This window comes from Dermochelys coriacea, chromosome 21 (assembly GCF_009764565.3).
Source record: "Dermochelys coriacea isolate rDerCor1 chromosome 21, rDerCor1.pri.v4, whole genome shotgun sequence".
Taxonomy (NCBI): domain Eukaryota; kingdom Metazoa; phylum Chordata; order Testudines; family Dermochelyidae; genus Dermochelys; species Dermochelys coriacea.
Window position 1 is genome coordinate 14,790,149 of NC_050088.1, and position 16,723 is coordinate 14,806,871.

General features: G+C 51.2%; 1 protein-coding gene across 1 annotated transcript in view; it reads left to right on the top strand.

Moving 5' to 3' along the window:
* The window catches only part of ARL8A (ADP ribosylation factor like GTPase 8A), a 38,493-nt gene extending 22,623 nt beyond the window's left edge, over positions 1-15,870 (top strand). Inside the window, exons 2-7 of the mRNA XM_038379733.2 lie at positions 4,192-4,272; positions 5,285-5,358; positions 7,755-7,848; positions 10,374-10,441; positions 12,703-12,773; positions 13,187-15,870. Coding sequence (XP_038235661.1) covers positions 4,192-4,272; positions 5,285-5,358; positions 7,755-7,848; positions 10,374-10,441; positions 12,703-12,773; positions 13,187-13,236 — 438 coding nt within the window. The 3' untranslated portion in view covers positions 13,237-15,870. The remainder of the gene's footprint in view (positions 1-4,191; positions 4,273-5,284; positions 5,359-7,754; positions 7,849-10,373; positions 10,442-12,702; positions 12,774-13,186) is intronic.
* The last annotated feature ends 853 nt before the right edge of the window (positions 15,871-16,723 follow it).

The following is a 16,723-nucleotide window of genomic DNA, read 5'->3' on the forward strand; positions in this document are numbered from 1 at the left end:
CTTCATCGGATGCCATTTCAGTTCCCTCTCTCAGGGCTAGAACGTAGAAACAAAGATCCAGAACAAAGCAACCTAACATGCAGTGCTCTACAGGTTCTTATCCCTTTCCCCAAGGCCTTCCCAGTACCCCTAGCTACCTCCTGATCCAGTACATCTCCCACTAGGCCTTCCCGCCTCAGAGGTCCAGCCCTGACCATAGTCTCTTATAAGAGGCAGGACACCTTACATGCAAGTTCCTGTAGGGCTTATGAATAGAAACTGGCGTATGACTTACAACTGTAGCTCCCAGCTTTAAAGGGCCCATGGCACCCGAAGGTGCAGTGCCTGCTTACACCTACAAGTTGAACAATGTAGATGGGGCTGCTGCAGGTATAGAATGTACCTTCTGCGTAGCAGTGGGCAGACTGTTCTCTCCAGTCTCTTTCTCCTTAGACCAGCAGGGAGCGGAGAGTAGAGGACTTAACAGTGCTCAAACCTTTGGGCCCAGTGAAGGAGAACCAGCAAAGGGGTATCCGTATCCTGTCCTACCTACAGCTCTAAAGATGGGAGCTTTGTCACAAGGACTCTCATATAATGGAAATGGAAAATCCACAGGTTTCTGGCATAGATAGAAAGGACCCATACACTCCCATACAAAAAAGGTCAAAGCTAAATTTCTAAACCTAGCCCCTGGTTTTGGTTTGTTCAGTTTGAGGTGCCCAAATTAAGATAAGCTGGGACTGATTTTGAGAGGTGTCCAGGACCTGTAGTTCCCACTGACTTCACTTGGCATTTTGGCTGCTGACCACCTCAACTTGGCATCCAGAATCAGTGGCCACTTTTTAATCTGGCCTAAAATATCAGCGTCCTTTAAAGCGAAGGGTCAGTGCTGTTTGCCCCCCATCCAGAGCACAATTGGGGGGGGTACTGGGGAGGGGGGGTACTAATGGACCTGAATCCCTACCTGCAGTACTCTCTGCTATTCCAGTCCTGGGTTTCCATACTGCGCTGCTGGTATGCATGCCATTTCCCACCCACAGCACCCTCTGTACGGGAATGGAAAATCCGTTGGTTGGTCGGTCGCAGGGGCGTAGCCTCTGTAAATACCTTGCAAGTGGGTGGGGCCTAACTAGTAAACTTCAGTGGAACATAAGTTTTCATTTTTTTAAAAAAAGTATAGCCTCTATGGTTGTGACAGTAACCTTCCAAATGTGGCCTGAAGCCATGAAGCTAGATACATTCAGTCTGGAAATACTTTTTTTTAACAGTGGGGGTAAATTTTTAACACTGAAGGTAATTAATCATTGGAATAATTCGTCAGGGTTTGTGATAGATTCTCCATCACTGGCAATTTTAAAATCAAGATGGGCTGTTCTAAAAGATCTGCTCAATTTCAAACAGGAATTAATTCAGGAACGTCTTATGCAGGAGATCAGACTAGGTGATTGCAATGGTCCCTTCTGGGGCCTTTCAATCTGTGATGCCTTTCTGAGTCTGTGAAGGAGAGGGCTGCAGAGAGTACCTGTTGTACTTGCTCCTTATAGGTTTGACAAGGCCAGTCAATTTCAGTGCTGCTATTCAGAATCTATGGATAAAGTTGATGCTGCCGGAAATCCATGTCAATTTCATGCTGCTGCTGTTTGGCAAATCTAGGATTAGTTGTGCTTAGGAATTATAAAAGGAGAAGTAGAATCCAAAAGGAAATAAAAATTGAGGGTTGGGGAGGGGTATAGTAGAATAAATCTTCCCCTCTCCCACTCCTTGCAATAGCCAGGAGTTGGGGGAGTAGCAGAGAGCTATTCCCATCCCCATCCCATCCTCACAGCAGTCAGGAGGCTTTGGTGGGAGCTGAAAAGACCAACAGCTGCTTCTAGTCGCTAATGGAGCAAGAATTTCAAATTGATCAGATACCTGCTGGGTGGAGCTTGCAGCCCATCTCACATGCTTGGTTGCAGCCAACAAAAGCAACATTGATGCCAGGCCTATTAATAGCCTTTGTTTGTGGAGAGAGTGACCTACAACCCAGAAGTTTTCAAGGCCACTGGGTTTGGGATTGCAGGGCTAACTCTTCCCCCCACTCCCCCGCCCCCAGGTGCAGTGGTTTAATTCACCCATTTAGACAGCAAGCAGGAAACCTTGATTTAAATAATCTATTTTAATCTTTTTTTAGTTCTTTTCCTAAAGAATGGTTGATGTTGATTCTCATTGCTCATTTTACATTTTTTATGTTAGGAATTGGTGAATGATGCATTTATTATTTAATAGATGATTAATTTTTTATTCATGATTTGCATCAAGCTGTACTTGGATGGAAATTGGAATTCAATTGAATATTCAGAAAACTAGCATTTTAAAATAGTTTTCAATAGTTCAGCAATACTACCTTAAATGTGCTGGATGCATATCAAACATGTTTATTTACAACTAACTGATTTATTAAACAAAGGAAGTATTAGTGAACTGAACCGAAAGTTTCTGGTCATCGTGTCTTTCAGCCTTAGAACTAGTAGATCTCATCCTCTTGCACCTCATTTTATTCTTAGATTGGAAGAGGAAAACATGCTTTCCTGCTTTTTCAACTCTCAGTTCGTTTCTTAACTTTGAACAAACTAGTCCACTGAACTGAAACTAGTTGAATAAGCTGAAATGAAGATGATATTCTCTCAGCATCTGCAGAAGAGGTTACTGCTGTCAAAAGCTGATTTAGCACTTCCAGCAAACTCTGGTTTCAGGGGCTTACCCAGTGACTTCCACTAGTTGAGTGGAAACTTTAAAAACTTTAAAACTTCAGCAGAAATGCATACTGCTTGCATGTTTTTTATTTAAACTATTTGAATAGATTGTAATAAGTTTAGGTCTTAACTTAGGTTGTAATAGTTTCAAATAGGTGGGTTTTTTAAAAAAATTGTATTTTTTTTAAATATTGATTTTTTTAATCCACCCTGCAACTCCCTAAAATGAGTTAGCACAGCATAACATAAGCCAGAAACCTGTGTTTTTCTGTGTTGCTGGAAACATAACAAGTAGGCATGATTTAATTATAGGAAGATCTTGAATTTTTATAGACTCTTTCAACCCAGTTGGAGCCCCAACACCAGGGGTTAGACTGGAGGAAAATAGATGAGGATATTCTCCCACAATTCCCCCACTTGTGATGCCAAAATCAGTGGCCATTCACAGTAGATCAGGTTATGAAGATCTGAACTTCTCCTTTATGTGCTTTAGTCAAAAGTGAAATAGTCTAACAGTGGGTTACATCTGAATATTCTTCCCTAGGCTTCAGAGTTAATAGCTCATTGAGCTGGAGAACTATGTCCAGTTCTGGGTGTCACACATTAAGAAAGATGTGGACATACTGGAGAGAGTCCAGAGGAGACCATCAAAAATCATAAAAGTTTTAGAAAACTTGACCTAGGAGGAAAGGTTAAAAAAACGGGGCATGTTTAGTCTGGAGAAAAGAAAATTGAGGGGCAAGCAGTTTACAAATATGTGAAGGGCTGTTATAAAGACGGGGATCAATTGTTCTCCATGTCCACTGAAGGTAGGACAAGAAGTAATACATTTAATCCGCAGCAAGGGAGATTTAAATTAAATAGGAGGGAAAACTTTCTAACTCTTAAGGGGAGTTATGCTCTGGAACAGGCTTCCAAGGGAGGTTATAGAATCCCTATCACTGGAGGTTTTTAAGAAAGGTTGGACACACACTTATCAGGGGTGGGCTAGGTTTACCTGGTTCTGCCTCAGCACACGGGGCTGCACTTGATGACCTCTCAAGGTTCCTTCCAGCCCGACATTTCTATGATTCTGTAGCTATAAACTAGTGCATATTGGCAGTAACGGCCCTGTCCTGTTATGAGTGGAGTTCCCCATGTGTGCCCAGAAGTGTGCATCCCATTCCTAGCTGTTGGGCAGTATTTGTTCCCTGTAGGATACCTGGTTCTGATTTGCGCTGTTTTTGCTGCTGGCATTAGCCATGACCAGGGGTGTGACCAAAGTGGGTAGAATATTTGGGGCATATTATAGGACAGTCCTTGCAGAGCATCTTGGTTCACCTCCAGCTAGTACTTAATAATAGCTACAGTTAAGTCTTGTTCCACCGTAGTCTGCCCAGTGTCATCAGGCTGGGAAGTTTAGATGCTTTGTGCCGGCCTGAGGGTTTGCAGGTCCCCAGCCCCATGATATGGCTGACTCAGTATGGTTTGTTCCTTGCAGTCGGGGCAGTTCAATGAAGACATGATCCCAACGGTGGGCTTCAACATGAGGAAGATCACCAAGGGAAATGTCACCATAAAGGTAAGATGTAGGCTGTTGGATGGGGAGATGGGTGGGGAAAATCTAGAGATTCGCACACTCTCGTGCAGCAGGTTATTGGGGTGCAAATAATACTGACTAACGCTTCAGTCAGGAGACTTAAAAATAGACCTGCCTCCACACTAGTTCAGTCTGGAAGGTTTTAGATTACTGCAGCTCCCCTAAAGGGAGGTCAGGTGTATTGGGATGCAGGTTATTCCAGGCTCCAGCAGTAAAGGGCTGCTGGCCAGGCTGCAGTAATTTGGGATTTCCTGATGGCATTCATCCTGCTCTTGGTATTTTTCCCCAGGCTAGCACGGGCAGTTAACTTTGTCCATGACAGAGGCTGGAAAGGTATTTTGCTGAGAAGGGAAGGGAGAGGCTGCAGGTCCTGGGGGGAGGAGCCCATTGGAGCTGTGGGGCTACAGTCCATGATTCATAGCATTTGTGTCTCAGCAATGAGACAAATAGCACGCTCTTTAGCCCTCCACTCCTCCAGATGCTCCTGGATGGAAAACCAGAAAATAATCTTGAGTTAGTCAGTACTTCCCATCACTCCTTCACTATAAAGATTCTGGCCCAGGTTGTGCCTTTGGTTGCTGCTTATACGTTTTGGGGACAAAATGTGGTCCTCAAAACATGTGAACTCTTCAGTGAGGGGGAAATTCTTCCATCATCCTAGCATGGCGAGCACAGAGAGAACTCCTGCAGGCTCCCTGGGACACTGGGTCTTAGACTCCAGCCCTTGCAGAGAGTGGGCAGAACATTCTGGGTAATTGCATACAAATGAACAAAACTCTGCACCCAACTGTGCTTATGAATTCCACAAACCTTCCCGCCATGGAGCAAGGTGATACCTTTTTGTAGGGCTCATCAACAAGGGGAGAAGGGGTAAGAGTTTCAGTAGCAGTATGCAAAGTCTCTATTTCAGCTTGGCTCCACATCCACTTCTGCTTTTTGATATGCCGCCTTCCCTGGTCGATGTGCTTCTTGACTCTGCCTCTCTTTCCCACAGCTCTGGGACATTGGCGGTCAGCCTCGTTTCCGTAGTATGTGGGAGCGATACTGTCGCGGAGTCAGTGCCATTGTGTAAGTACCCCCCAGCTGTGCGCACTGTCCATCACGGACGTTCCAGGGCTGCTGAGCACTGGGGATCCTTTAATACAGCATAGGAAAGTATTAGAGGGTAGGCTCTCAAACAGAGTCTCTTGGTTGAGGTTTGGCAGGACCTTTGGGGCTGTGTCCAGTGGGTTTTGTGCTCACTCAGGTTGAGTAATTTGCTAATCCTAGGGTGCAGAGCTCCTCTGCTGGGAATCAGGCCCCTAGCAGTGAATTAGCTCTTCCCAGCAGCTTACCCAGTGCAGCCGGAGCCCTGGGAAGCGCCTTTGCTGTGCTTTTGGTACCCAGCATCAGGTGTAAGAGGTTCTCATCCTGGGGACAGGAAGTCCTGTGAATGTATCTGCTTAGTGCAGGAATCCCAGTCTGGTTTACCAGACTCCCCAACCAACCACAGACTGGTGCCCTAGGTAGCAGAATTACTCTTCGGCTTGATGTTATCCCGAATAACAGGCTCTTGTGCTCCTGACTGAAGAGTGGTTGTCTTTGCTGATGCTACTGGATCCTTTTGTTCCTGAGGTGCTATTCGCTCATTTGAAGGTGGACCGACTAGCCTTGGGTGGCTCAGCTCATTCTGTAGGGTGGCCCCAGGGGACAGCTATAGGAAGTTGCTCTTCCTTCCCAAGGCCTCTTGTACTGCTTGGCAAATTCTGTATTTATGAGAAGCAGCAACCTTCAGTCGATCTTCATTCACGGTTGTAAACAAATTCCCTTTGCCCGAGTCTACACCCATTTTGTGGTCCTGCTTGTGAACATTTTGGGGATTGAGTTTACTGGTAGCAATGTCTGTGGAAACAGGCATAGCAGACTATTGATGGCAAGCACTCCTGAAAAATGAGTCCGGTCAAATTCACACAGATATTTCATATCAAATACATGCAAACTGTACACCAGCAAGCTACAAACAGGAGCTATTCACAGATTATAACAAATGCTGTTGAGAATCTCAATCCACATAAGATGTCTTTAAGCAGAAAGAGGTGTTCACTAACTGCGAGGACATCCATTATTTGCCCAATTCAAGTCCCCTAATCTCACCACGTTCGGTATCATCATTTTACGTGTGGCTGCTCTGAAGAGTTTGGTGACATGAGCTATGGTGTCATAAATATGCGGTTGACGTTCAGCTCCACCTCGTTTCATCAGACAGGGATGGAATAGACTCTTTGTTCTTCTGTTGTCTGGCTGGATGAAAGCCAGGGTTTAGTCGACTTAGACTCAGACCAGATAAGGCAGAGGTGATACTGACTGGCACAGAGAAGCACCTTGAGGATCTGAGGAAATTTATAGTTTTTCCCTTAACTGAGAGTGTCTTGTTAGTTGTTGCTTGGCTTGCTTGGTTTGCAGCTGGAGCCAGAAATGCCTTCTGTCATTTACGTCTGCCTGTGATTATGCCATTCCCTCTCTGATGGAACCTCCGCCTATCATCAGTGCATTGCTACTTCTAGGCTGGATTACTGCAGCACACGCTGTCTGGCACCAACATCGAAGGCCACTCAGACACCACCCTTCCTGTGCTCTGCAATCCCAGATGGGTTTTGGCAGGAACGGGGCAGCAGTTGTTTGTCCCAGCAGGCTCTCCCTCTGGAGATATGACTGAGCTCAGCCTGACCACAGTTAGAAATTGATAGCTGTCATTTCTGTCTCCTGGCTGTAGACTCTCTGGCATTCAGCCTACTGGCTGGGCTTCCCCACCTCTTCAGTCAGCTATCTGGATGCTGGATGGGGTTATGGAACACGCTGTAAGATGCTTTTCTGGGGAAAAGCATGGTGAAGTGCCCCCAGCCACGAGGGTGTTAGATGCTGTAGAAATGCTGATAAGAATCTAAAAGAGCAAGAGTCACTTTTTGTAGGGCACCCAAATGCAGTGCGCTGTTCCCACGCCCACTGGCAAGGCTGAGGTTGCCTCTGTAGCAGAAGGTGCCGGGTGAGTTGAAGTTGTTGCTATGCCCATGAGGACTCCTGGCTCTCAGCAGGGGAAGGGTTAATGACTGGCTTTGGAGTCTTATGGGATGGATGTGGCTTGGCCCTTACAAGGACCCATCGGGGCTTTCCCAAGGGTGCTAAGAGCCCAGAGGTGGTAAGGGGAAGGGTGTGGGTCGTTGACACGCGGCAAGTACCAGGGAACTAATCTGAAGCACTTCAGAGAGAGAGCGGTGACTCTCTGATTTGCTTCATAGCATAGATTTATACTGATGGGTCAGGAAGCTGGCCCAGTGGAGAGTAGCAGCTCTTTAAGGAGGCCTGAGCACTTGTAATGGAGAGCGGTGTTTGGGACATTGGTTGTTTTGTGTTCATCAGGTGGGATTCATTCGATCTTCCTCTTCCAGTGGCCTAGGCTCAGTGATAATGTTCCCTCCCCATTCCAGGTATATGGTGGATGCTGCAGACCAGGAGAAGATTGAGGCCTCAAAGAACGAACTTCACAACCTGCTTGACAAGCCGCAGCTCCAGGGCATCCCTGTAAGCGCTCTCCAGTCCAGGGGCAGTGGGAGACAGTGGGGAGCAGACAGATCTCATAGGCTGGTCCCCAGTCATTAGGGTGGGTGGTCTCTGGTTGCTTGGTCACATGCTGCAAAGCAGGTTCTGTGATGGTGTCTCACTCGTTCATCTGTAGTAGTAGCTTTGTGAGGTTATGATCTCCAGGCTGGGGCTGGGCTGGAAGGTGACTTTTTGGGAAAATTTGGTGAAGATCGTGACCCAGCTTCCCATAACCCTACAAGCCATCAAACCCCCTAGTCCCATTGATGGGCCCACCAGAAGCTCCGAAGTTGCTAGACTGGAGGCAATGAGTGTAGATAATGACTTGTCCAGGGCCTGTGGGGCGGGGGGATTGAGTGGGAATTATAAGTGATTGACACACCCACTGAGCGTGTGAGCTGCCATTTGGAACGCAAGTCTTGTTTGTGAGCTCGCAGTAAGGTTTTTGACTGGCCAGTAGGGCTCAGGAGTGCTGGTGAGGCAGTTTGCAAGAAGCAGATTGTAATATCTTCACCCTGACATGGGGATTGATGCTTCAGAAATGCAGAGAGAGGTGCAGCTCCACACAGCACACACAGCACGTGATCTCATCCCAAAAACTGCCTTAGCTGGGGCAGGAGAACATCACAGATTCAGCTATTATGGAGGATCTGTGTGATTTTTGCTGCTTTCTGCAAATTCTGAGCTTTAGTTTAAAGCAAATCAAGTGTCTGTTCCTACACAAAACACTTGTTGCCACTGATCAGTGGCCTTGAGTGCACATAATCTTTCAAGAATATTAATTTAGGAAGAAAAAGCACTCAAGTTAGCAAAGCAGGAAGTGCAGAGTTAGGGTTACCGTTAAACAAGGCTCTGCCTCACTTCGAGGACCTCCACAACCCTAATTCTGCCCTTGTCTAGCAATAGCTATGTCGCAGTCTCCAAAGGAAGCAGAAGATATTGTCCAATATTATTTTCTGTTGTTGACATGAGCAGAAGAAAGACTCCATCCTCTCTTGCTTTATCCATGAATGACTAGAAAATGACTTTAAAAATGAAAGTTGCCATTAAATATTTCCTTTCTTTAGTTTTAGTTCGATCTGTATGTCAAGGGTGTGAATGTTTTTAATTAATAATTTCTTTGGGATGGGGACCATCCATTTTCCTTTGTCCACAATGACAATATGGGTGTGGTAAACAGGCTGCATAGTGAAGGAATATGACACCCACCTTGGTTGTGCTACAGCCCCTCTACTTGAGCCTGCTGCTGACCAGTCCGCAGGTGGAGTGGAATTCCGATAGACATGTCTGCATCTGTGACCCCTTGTCCTCGGTCTCTCCGAGGGCAGAGTTAAGGTGGTGCTGCTCCTTTAAGTGTAGGTCATTGCTTTGCTTGAAACATGCAACCTGACCTCAGCATTTCTGACTTGCTGACATCTGAGGGGTTTATTCTAGGGGAATATGCCCTTGCAGGCACACATCAATGGTTCAGCCCTAACGCCACCTTTGTAATGGTTTCTAGATTGGAATTTTCTTAATTCCTTATCAGAGGGGTAGCCATGTTAATCTGTATCCACAAAAACAACAAGCAGTCCGTTGGCACCTTAAAGACTAACAGATTTCTTTGGGCATAAGCTTTTGTGGGTGAAAAACCCACTTCTTAATGGGTTTTTTTCCCCTCAAAAGCTTATGCCCAAAGAAATCTTAGTCTTTAAGGTGCCACCAGATTCCTCATTGTTTTTTTTAATTCCTTAGCTAGCTATAACTTGAGACTGTGGAATGAAGATCAGACCCATGCTGCTCCCATTACCACTCTCCTTTGTGCCCCCCTGCCCACGAGTACCCTGAGGGGTGGCAGCTGCCAGGAGCAGAGGGGTCCTGGTGAGGATTTGCCTCTGTCTTTGGATGGGTGTGCCCTGCAGTCTGACTGGAGTTCAAGTAGTGCAAAGGACCGTGGGCCTGAGTCGCACAACTCTGTTCTGCTCCCAGGTGCAGGCAGAGATGGTGAGGGGAGGCCCTTCTACTCTTGGTGGACCTCCTGCGGCTTGCAGCAGTGGGCTTCTGCCTGAGGAACATAGGGCAGCACACTATTTCCCACCCTGATGTCTCCTCCTACAAACCAAAGCTGTTCCTGAACACCCTCAGCTCTTGGCAGCCCTCAGATGTTTCTCAGCCAATTCAGCCCCAGGGTGCAGATTAAAGTACTCCCCTAATCTATGTCCAGCAGCCCCATGGGGTATAGGGATGTGCGGGCCTTGCCTCAGTTTTCCCAGCAACTTCTCCACCCCAGCATATCCTAGGAGGGGAACGCTTGGGCAGGTGGAATAGAGCTGGCTTTCACAGGCTGGCAGGAATTCCCTAGGAGGCGGGGAAGTTTTGATTCCTTCACACCAATGAATTTTCTGTTGCCAAAACTATAGTTAGGTTGCCGGACTCCTCGTCCCTCCCCCCGGCCTGGGCACAGTCCAAAGGTGGCTCGGTGTGGGTCTGGGACTGAGAATGCTGACACTGTCTTTTCCCCCCTCCAGGTTCTAGTGCTTGGGAACAAGCGAGATCTTGCTGGTGCCTTGGATGAGAAAGAGCTTATTGAGAAGATGTAAGTACGGCTCACTTCCTCCATTCTGGTGGCAGGCATTGTCGGTCTGACTCCAGCTGCCTGTACCTCTCAGCAAAGGTTGGGATGCAACTGTAGCAGAGTTTGCTTTGGAGATGCCGAGTTCCTGTGTATTGCTGAGTAGGAGTCAGGGGGGTCTGATCCAGGTGGCTGCTAACGGGTTAACGAAGGTGCCTGGTGCATGGGTTTGCAGGAGCTTCTCCCAGGATGCTGGAGAGGCCTTCCCAGAGCAACAGCGGAGAGGGATCCCCCACCATGGAGTGCAGCAAGCCTTGCTCCCCAAAATGCCCCCAACCCCTCAGTTTCTCTGTCCCATTCCCTAAAGACGTTCCCCCTCCACCAGCTCCCACCCCACAGCAGGGCCGTTGGTGGGGGAGGGGTGGCAGCTGCTGCAACCCTCTCCAGCATGTGCAGAGCCCTGGTCCCTTCCTGCTAGTTCACCGCTGGGGAGTTGCTCTGCGATGGGCTGTCAGCAGGAGGCACCACTGTGAAAAGGAGTGCGGGTTTCCTGCACTACCCAGGGATGCTTCTGCAATCCAGCAGCGCTGGGTGCTGCCTCCTTACATGGGTCAGGGCCTGGAAGCCTTTTGAGCAGAGAAGGTTTGTTCATCTCCACGATCCCTTCATGATAACAGAGCTGTGCTGAGCCACTCCAGCCTGGGTCCTGCTGTGAAGTTCTCGCATCCCATTTGTGGCACCCCAGGCATTGGAGCAGGCTGTGCGAAGGCTCGTGCTGCGGGGGCTGGGAGGGGGGAGTTGGCAGCCCAGACAGTGACCAGTGAGGCAGCTGGTTTGGGGAAACATGTCCTAGGTGCTCTGCTTTGCTCCTCTACGGTAGCTTTTTTGCTATTACATCAGACTGTTTTTTCTTTTGGATCTACACTTCTCCATGCACCACAGACCTGGGGAGGCCTCGTTACCCAGTGCCAGCAGCTGGAAAGGGGAGCCGCGGGCCCTGGGTTCTGTCCTGCCTTGGCCACACCCTCACTGTGGTGACCGTGGGCAGGGCCTGAGCTGAAGAACGGGGTTAATCTCCAGTCTGTGTGGAGCTGAGGGGCCCTTGGGTGAAAGTCGCTAGGTCAGGGCAAAGATGGTCATTTTGCTTGAGCGTTTCTCAGCCTCGGCCACATGGTGGCGCCAGAGCCGCAGCTTGACTCGTGCTTCATCTCAAGGGTATGTCTACAGGGCACAGTTAGCCTGGGTGATTGACACCTGGGTCTGAGCCCCAGGTTAGCCTGGCAAAGCCCTACCCACTTTACTGTGTCTGCACTCCCCCGTGCTGAGCTGCTCGAGGGTTCCTTCCCAGTCCATTGCAGGAGGAGTTGAGGGATGGACGCTGGAGGTCACGCAGCACGTAAGTGGTTTTTGCCTGTGTCCTCACTGCAAAATGGGCAGGTTCCAGCCCGAAGTAGAGCGCAGCCTGGGCTCTAAGCCTGCCCCCCACCAGGTCAGCTAGCCTGGGCTTAAGGCACATTCAAATCTGGGTCCAAGATATTTGTGTGAATGCGGGGAGTTTACAGGTAAGAGAATATGTATATTCTCTTACCTGCAAATTCAGGTAAGAGCCTGGGTTAACTGCAGTGAAGACGTACCCTTAGATTCCTTCAGATGGCTGGAGCCTGGGTCCTGCAGCCCGAGTGGTAGGAGAGCGTTTCCACAGGCTCTCACCTCGGGACCCAGCACAGCCAAGGAGCTCTTAGCAAATGGCCAACGAAGTCCTTCGAAGGCTCTGCTACTCTGTCGATGGGGCTGGAGCCAGGGCCACAGCACAGAGCCCTCCTGTGCCCACTGCTGTGGCAGTAATACTTCTAGTACTGGTTTGGTTTTGGAGGATCTTAAGCATTTGATAACGGTGGGTCGCTCTTTTCCCTTTTCCAGTGGGAAGCTAAGGTAGAGAGGGGAAGTGCTGGCTGAGTCTGGCATGGTAGGGCCCTGGTTCTTGTTTCCTGTATGGTTGTGGAACGAGCTGGGTAATACACAGCCTGCCCTGTGTGCTCATGGTTGGGGGCCTTGTTCCATTTGTCAGGAAACTTTTCTTTTCAGTTCTTTCATTGCTGAAAGACTGTTGACCAGCCCCATCCTGAGCCAGCAGCACTAGAAGGTTATAGCAGGGGCCTCCGAGGGAGGGTGGGGTGCGCCCTAACGGAAGGGACTCTGCTCCATGAGCCTTTTACACAGGCCGACTGGAGCAGCTGGAGTCTGCACTGAGCAGTCTGTGCTTTCATGGATCCATCTCTCCACAGGAACCTGTCTGCCATCCAAGATCGAGAGATTTGTTGCTATTCCATCTCCTGCAAAGAAAAGGACAACATTGGTGAGTGCTAGGCTGCGGTCTGCAGGGAGTCGGAGGGAGGGGACAGTCTGGGCTCAGTTGGGAAACACCTGCAGTTTCAGGTTGTGCAGTGAATTCAGCCCCTGGTATTCTGGCTCCTAAGCCCATTAAGCTCATGACGAAGCAAAATGGGGCAGAAGTGTCACTTCTCAGCTGAGAGTGGCCTACACTCCCCATCCCAAAGGCAGGCTGTGGGCAGTGCCCCAGGAGCTGGGCCCAAGGTTTCCAGGCCGTGGGGGACACTGCTTCAGAGCAGTGGCTGAAATGCAGCAGTGAACAGCTGTGTTAGAGAAGGTACCAGTCTCTGATGCCCCGCTGACCCCTTCCCCTGAGCCCCGTGGTGGAGGGGGCTCCCTTCCCTTTGCGGGCGCTAACTCTGTGTGTTGCCTTTGCAGACATCACCCTACAGTGGCTTATTCAGCACTCAAAGTCCAGGAGAAGCTGAGAGCCCTGAGACCACGCCTCGGAGCGAGGAAGATGCCATTGTCCAAGCCCTCCTTCTCTCTGTCCCCTGCTCTCTGTCCCTCTCTCTCTCTAGATGGGTATTTTTAGGGGACCCTAGGCTCTGCTCCTGCTGAGATGGAGCTCCTGTTTTTATTGTAAAGAAGCTGTCGGACTCCTCTCTCTCTCTCTCGTTTTGGCACTGTTCTGTTGTGGTCGATGTGTACACAGTATATATATGTATATATCTATTTTAATTTAAGCAATTACGCTGTTACTAAACTGGGGTGTGTGACCTGTAGAAGTGCTGGAGGTGGTTTAGCCCCCAAGGCAGTATTGGGAGGGTGTCATGGGAGCGGAGCGGCTTGGCTGGACCATTCCATTCTGAATGCAGGCCCCCATGGGGACGTCCCTCCAACCCTGAGGCCCGTGGGCCCCTCTGGTATCTTCACTAGGTCCAGCTCTCCCCTCCTGCCCCCCAAAAAAAGCCTTTAGAGCTCCCCATGCCCACCCCCGCTCTGTGCTGCATATGGACATGGCCCTGGGGGGCAGGGCAGTGGGGGCATTTGAGGTCAGCAGTCTTGAGCAGGCTGTGGGGAGTCAGTGCTGTTCCCGTCTGCAGAGCCACCCCTCCTGCTCCTAGACCTCTGCCCCTTCCCAGGCATTCGGCCTTTCGATCCCAGGCTTAGGCAGGGATTGGGCACTAGCTGGCAGGGGCAGGTGCAACTCCCTCCCTCTCCGCTTCCCGTCCCGCAACCCACGCCCCAAAGTCTCCGCAAGTGACTCACTTCTGCCCCCTCCCCTGGCTGTGGAGGAAGGTGGGGCACTCTGCCATTCCCCCAGGTTGCTTTGGGGAGGTCTCCAGCTCCTTAGACGCTCTCTGGGTGGGACGAGCTGTGCAGCACGGGGGTCAGGGAGAGCTGGTACCTGCGGGCCAGCGACCAGCGCCTTGGGAATGCTCTCTGTGCCCACAGCTGCAGAGGGAGCCGTGGCACCTGCTGACCCACGTCCTGCCCAGGTCCGTGCAGAGGGACGGTGTGCAGCACGCACTCGCCTGCGCTCTCGTTGGCTCTGCTGTGGGGCTAGGCCCCCCTTCGCTTAGGGGAGGGCTCAGCGCTGTTGCAATTGCTGTAGAACTGAAGGCAAGGACAAAGCTCTGAGGAAGGCCTTTCCCCTCCCCCCATGCTCCAGCATCCGGGAGCAGGGTTCCCCTCATGCTGCAGCCCAGGAGGGGGTGTCTGCCCCAGCTCATGTACCAACCTCATACCTGGGAGATCAGGGGCTCAGGCTCTGGCGAGCCAGAGATGGGAAAACCCCTTCCGGCCTCGTCCCGCCCTGGACCCACAGAGACGGATTGTGCCCTGCGGTGGGGTTCTCCACCTTGGCTTCTGGGTCTAGGGGCATGGCCCTCTCTTCTCCAGGAGGGTCTGTGTGTTGAAGGCTGGCAGCCAGAGACCCCACCCCACACCGTGTGAGTCCAGGAGCTTTAGATATCTCTGCCCCCTTCCCCCCCCCCGTCTGGAAGTGAGGGGGGCTTCCCTGTGCTCCAAGTTCTGGCAGTGGGGCTGCCTTACGCCCACCCCCTGCAGTGCTGGGTCTGGGCTCTCCCTTGCTTGATGTGCTTCACCCTCTAAGCTGCTCCCTTCCATTCCAGTGATGTGCATGTTGGGAGGAGGGCTGACCCTTGGGGGTGGGGGGGTTGCAGCAGGATGGGGCATGTCTGGCTGCCCACAGACCCAGCACAGCAGAGCTGCTCTGGAAGGTGCCAGGGCTGCTGTGCAAAGCTCCCCGTGACTCTGTTCCCAACCCAGGGCTGTTCACTCAGGGCTCTCATGGACTAGAAACAAGCTGGCCGGCTGTGTCACACTGCTGCCCCCGCGTCTGTCCCAGCCCCAGAGGGGGCACAGCTGGGAGTGCTGGCCCAGGGGCACATCGAGGGGGTGTTGGCCTCTCTCCCAGTACACAGGGGTCAGAGGAAAGGCCTGTCTCCATAGAACAGCGGGGCTGATGGGCCCTGTGTGATGTCAGGGTGGAATTCCTTGCCCTCTACAGCCCAGGCTAGTAGGTCTGGTCCCCGGGCAGCGGCAGGGAGGGGAAGTGGCAGCCAGGCCTGGAAGGAGGGGAAAGGAGCACCAGTGTGCCCCAGCCCATGTGGCTTCTGTCCTGTGCTGGAGCCTGCTCTCCGGGCACTGGAGATGGCCCGGAGCCAGCTGGGGGTGAAGCCACAGGATCTGGGGAAGGGCCATGAGGCGGCTGCTGCGCACAGCCTGCCTCTTTCCGGCTGAGGGCAGCTGCCTGTAATCCAGGCCCAGCTGCATCCCCCCGTCCAGCGTGTCAGCTCGGGGCAGCCGAGAGTCCTGGGCTCCCTCCCCAGCCCCCCGCTCTGCACAGAGCTGCTTCGGGGGAGTGGGGGTGTCCAGCCTGCTTTGTTCCCCTCTTTTCTCGTTTTCGCAGAATTGCACAAGGAGCCATTTCCATGGTTTATTTAATGAATTGTAAAGTGGTGTCATATATTCCTTTTTTAGGAGAGATTTTTTGGCTCATATTGACCTTCTCTGTTGGGAAATGATTCTTGTAACTGTACAATTTTTTTTTTTTTGGCCTCCTAATCAAAATAAATTAACAGTTTTGTGTTGGGGGGCGTGTTTGCTGTGGTCTTGTTTCCTCTCCTCATCTCACCAGCCTGGCAGGGGTCTTGGCACATGGTCCGTCTTCCAGGGACGACTTGCAGCCTTGCACAGTTAAACCAGGGCTCTCTTGGGCACTGCCCTATTGCCTGAGGGCGAGAGCAGCTGGGGCTTTCTGTCAGGGCTGGGGCGTGTCATTCTGAGCAGGGGCAGAGGCTGGCGGTGGGGCTCATCCCCCATGTTCACCCTCTCATAGCCCACTCGACTTAACCCCTTCAGGCACATAACTAGGCTGGCAGCCGAAGCCTTAGCTGGGCAGCAGCGGCCGCTCTTCCTGCTGTGGTAGAGATGACGGAGAAAGTGGGGGGGAGAGAAGTCTCCCAGTGCCTCGTGTCCTTGACCCCCAAGGTGGAGCTGGAGGGGGGTAGCACTCGTCACCCCCCAACGCTGCTCTCCGGCAGCTCCGCACCATACTCCTCAGGCTAGCCTGGTCTCGCTGCATGGGGCTCGGGCTGTCAACAGGGTTGTCGATGCTGCAGGCACAAATCTTGCTTTTTGTGCCTGGGAAAGGGCAGTTAGCTGGGTAGAAGATTTAGATGGCTGCTTCTGGGATGGTGACACAAAGCCCTCAGCTTAGGGCGGCTCCCTTGCCTTAGCCTTGTTGACACTGGGCCATGCGCTGCTATGGGTCTGGGCTGTGGTGGGTGGAACACCTCTACCTCCAGCTCCCTCCCCCTGCTCTCCTCACCCTCCAGCACGAAGGACAACTCCTCCCCGTTGCAGACTTCTGAGGACCCAGCACTTGCTTTGCACTATGTCCTCCGTGTCTGTTCTGGGTAAGCCCTACGGGCTGGGCCAGGCCAG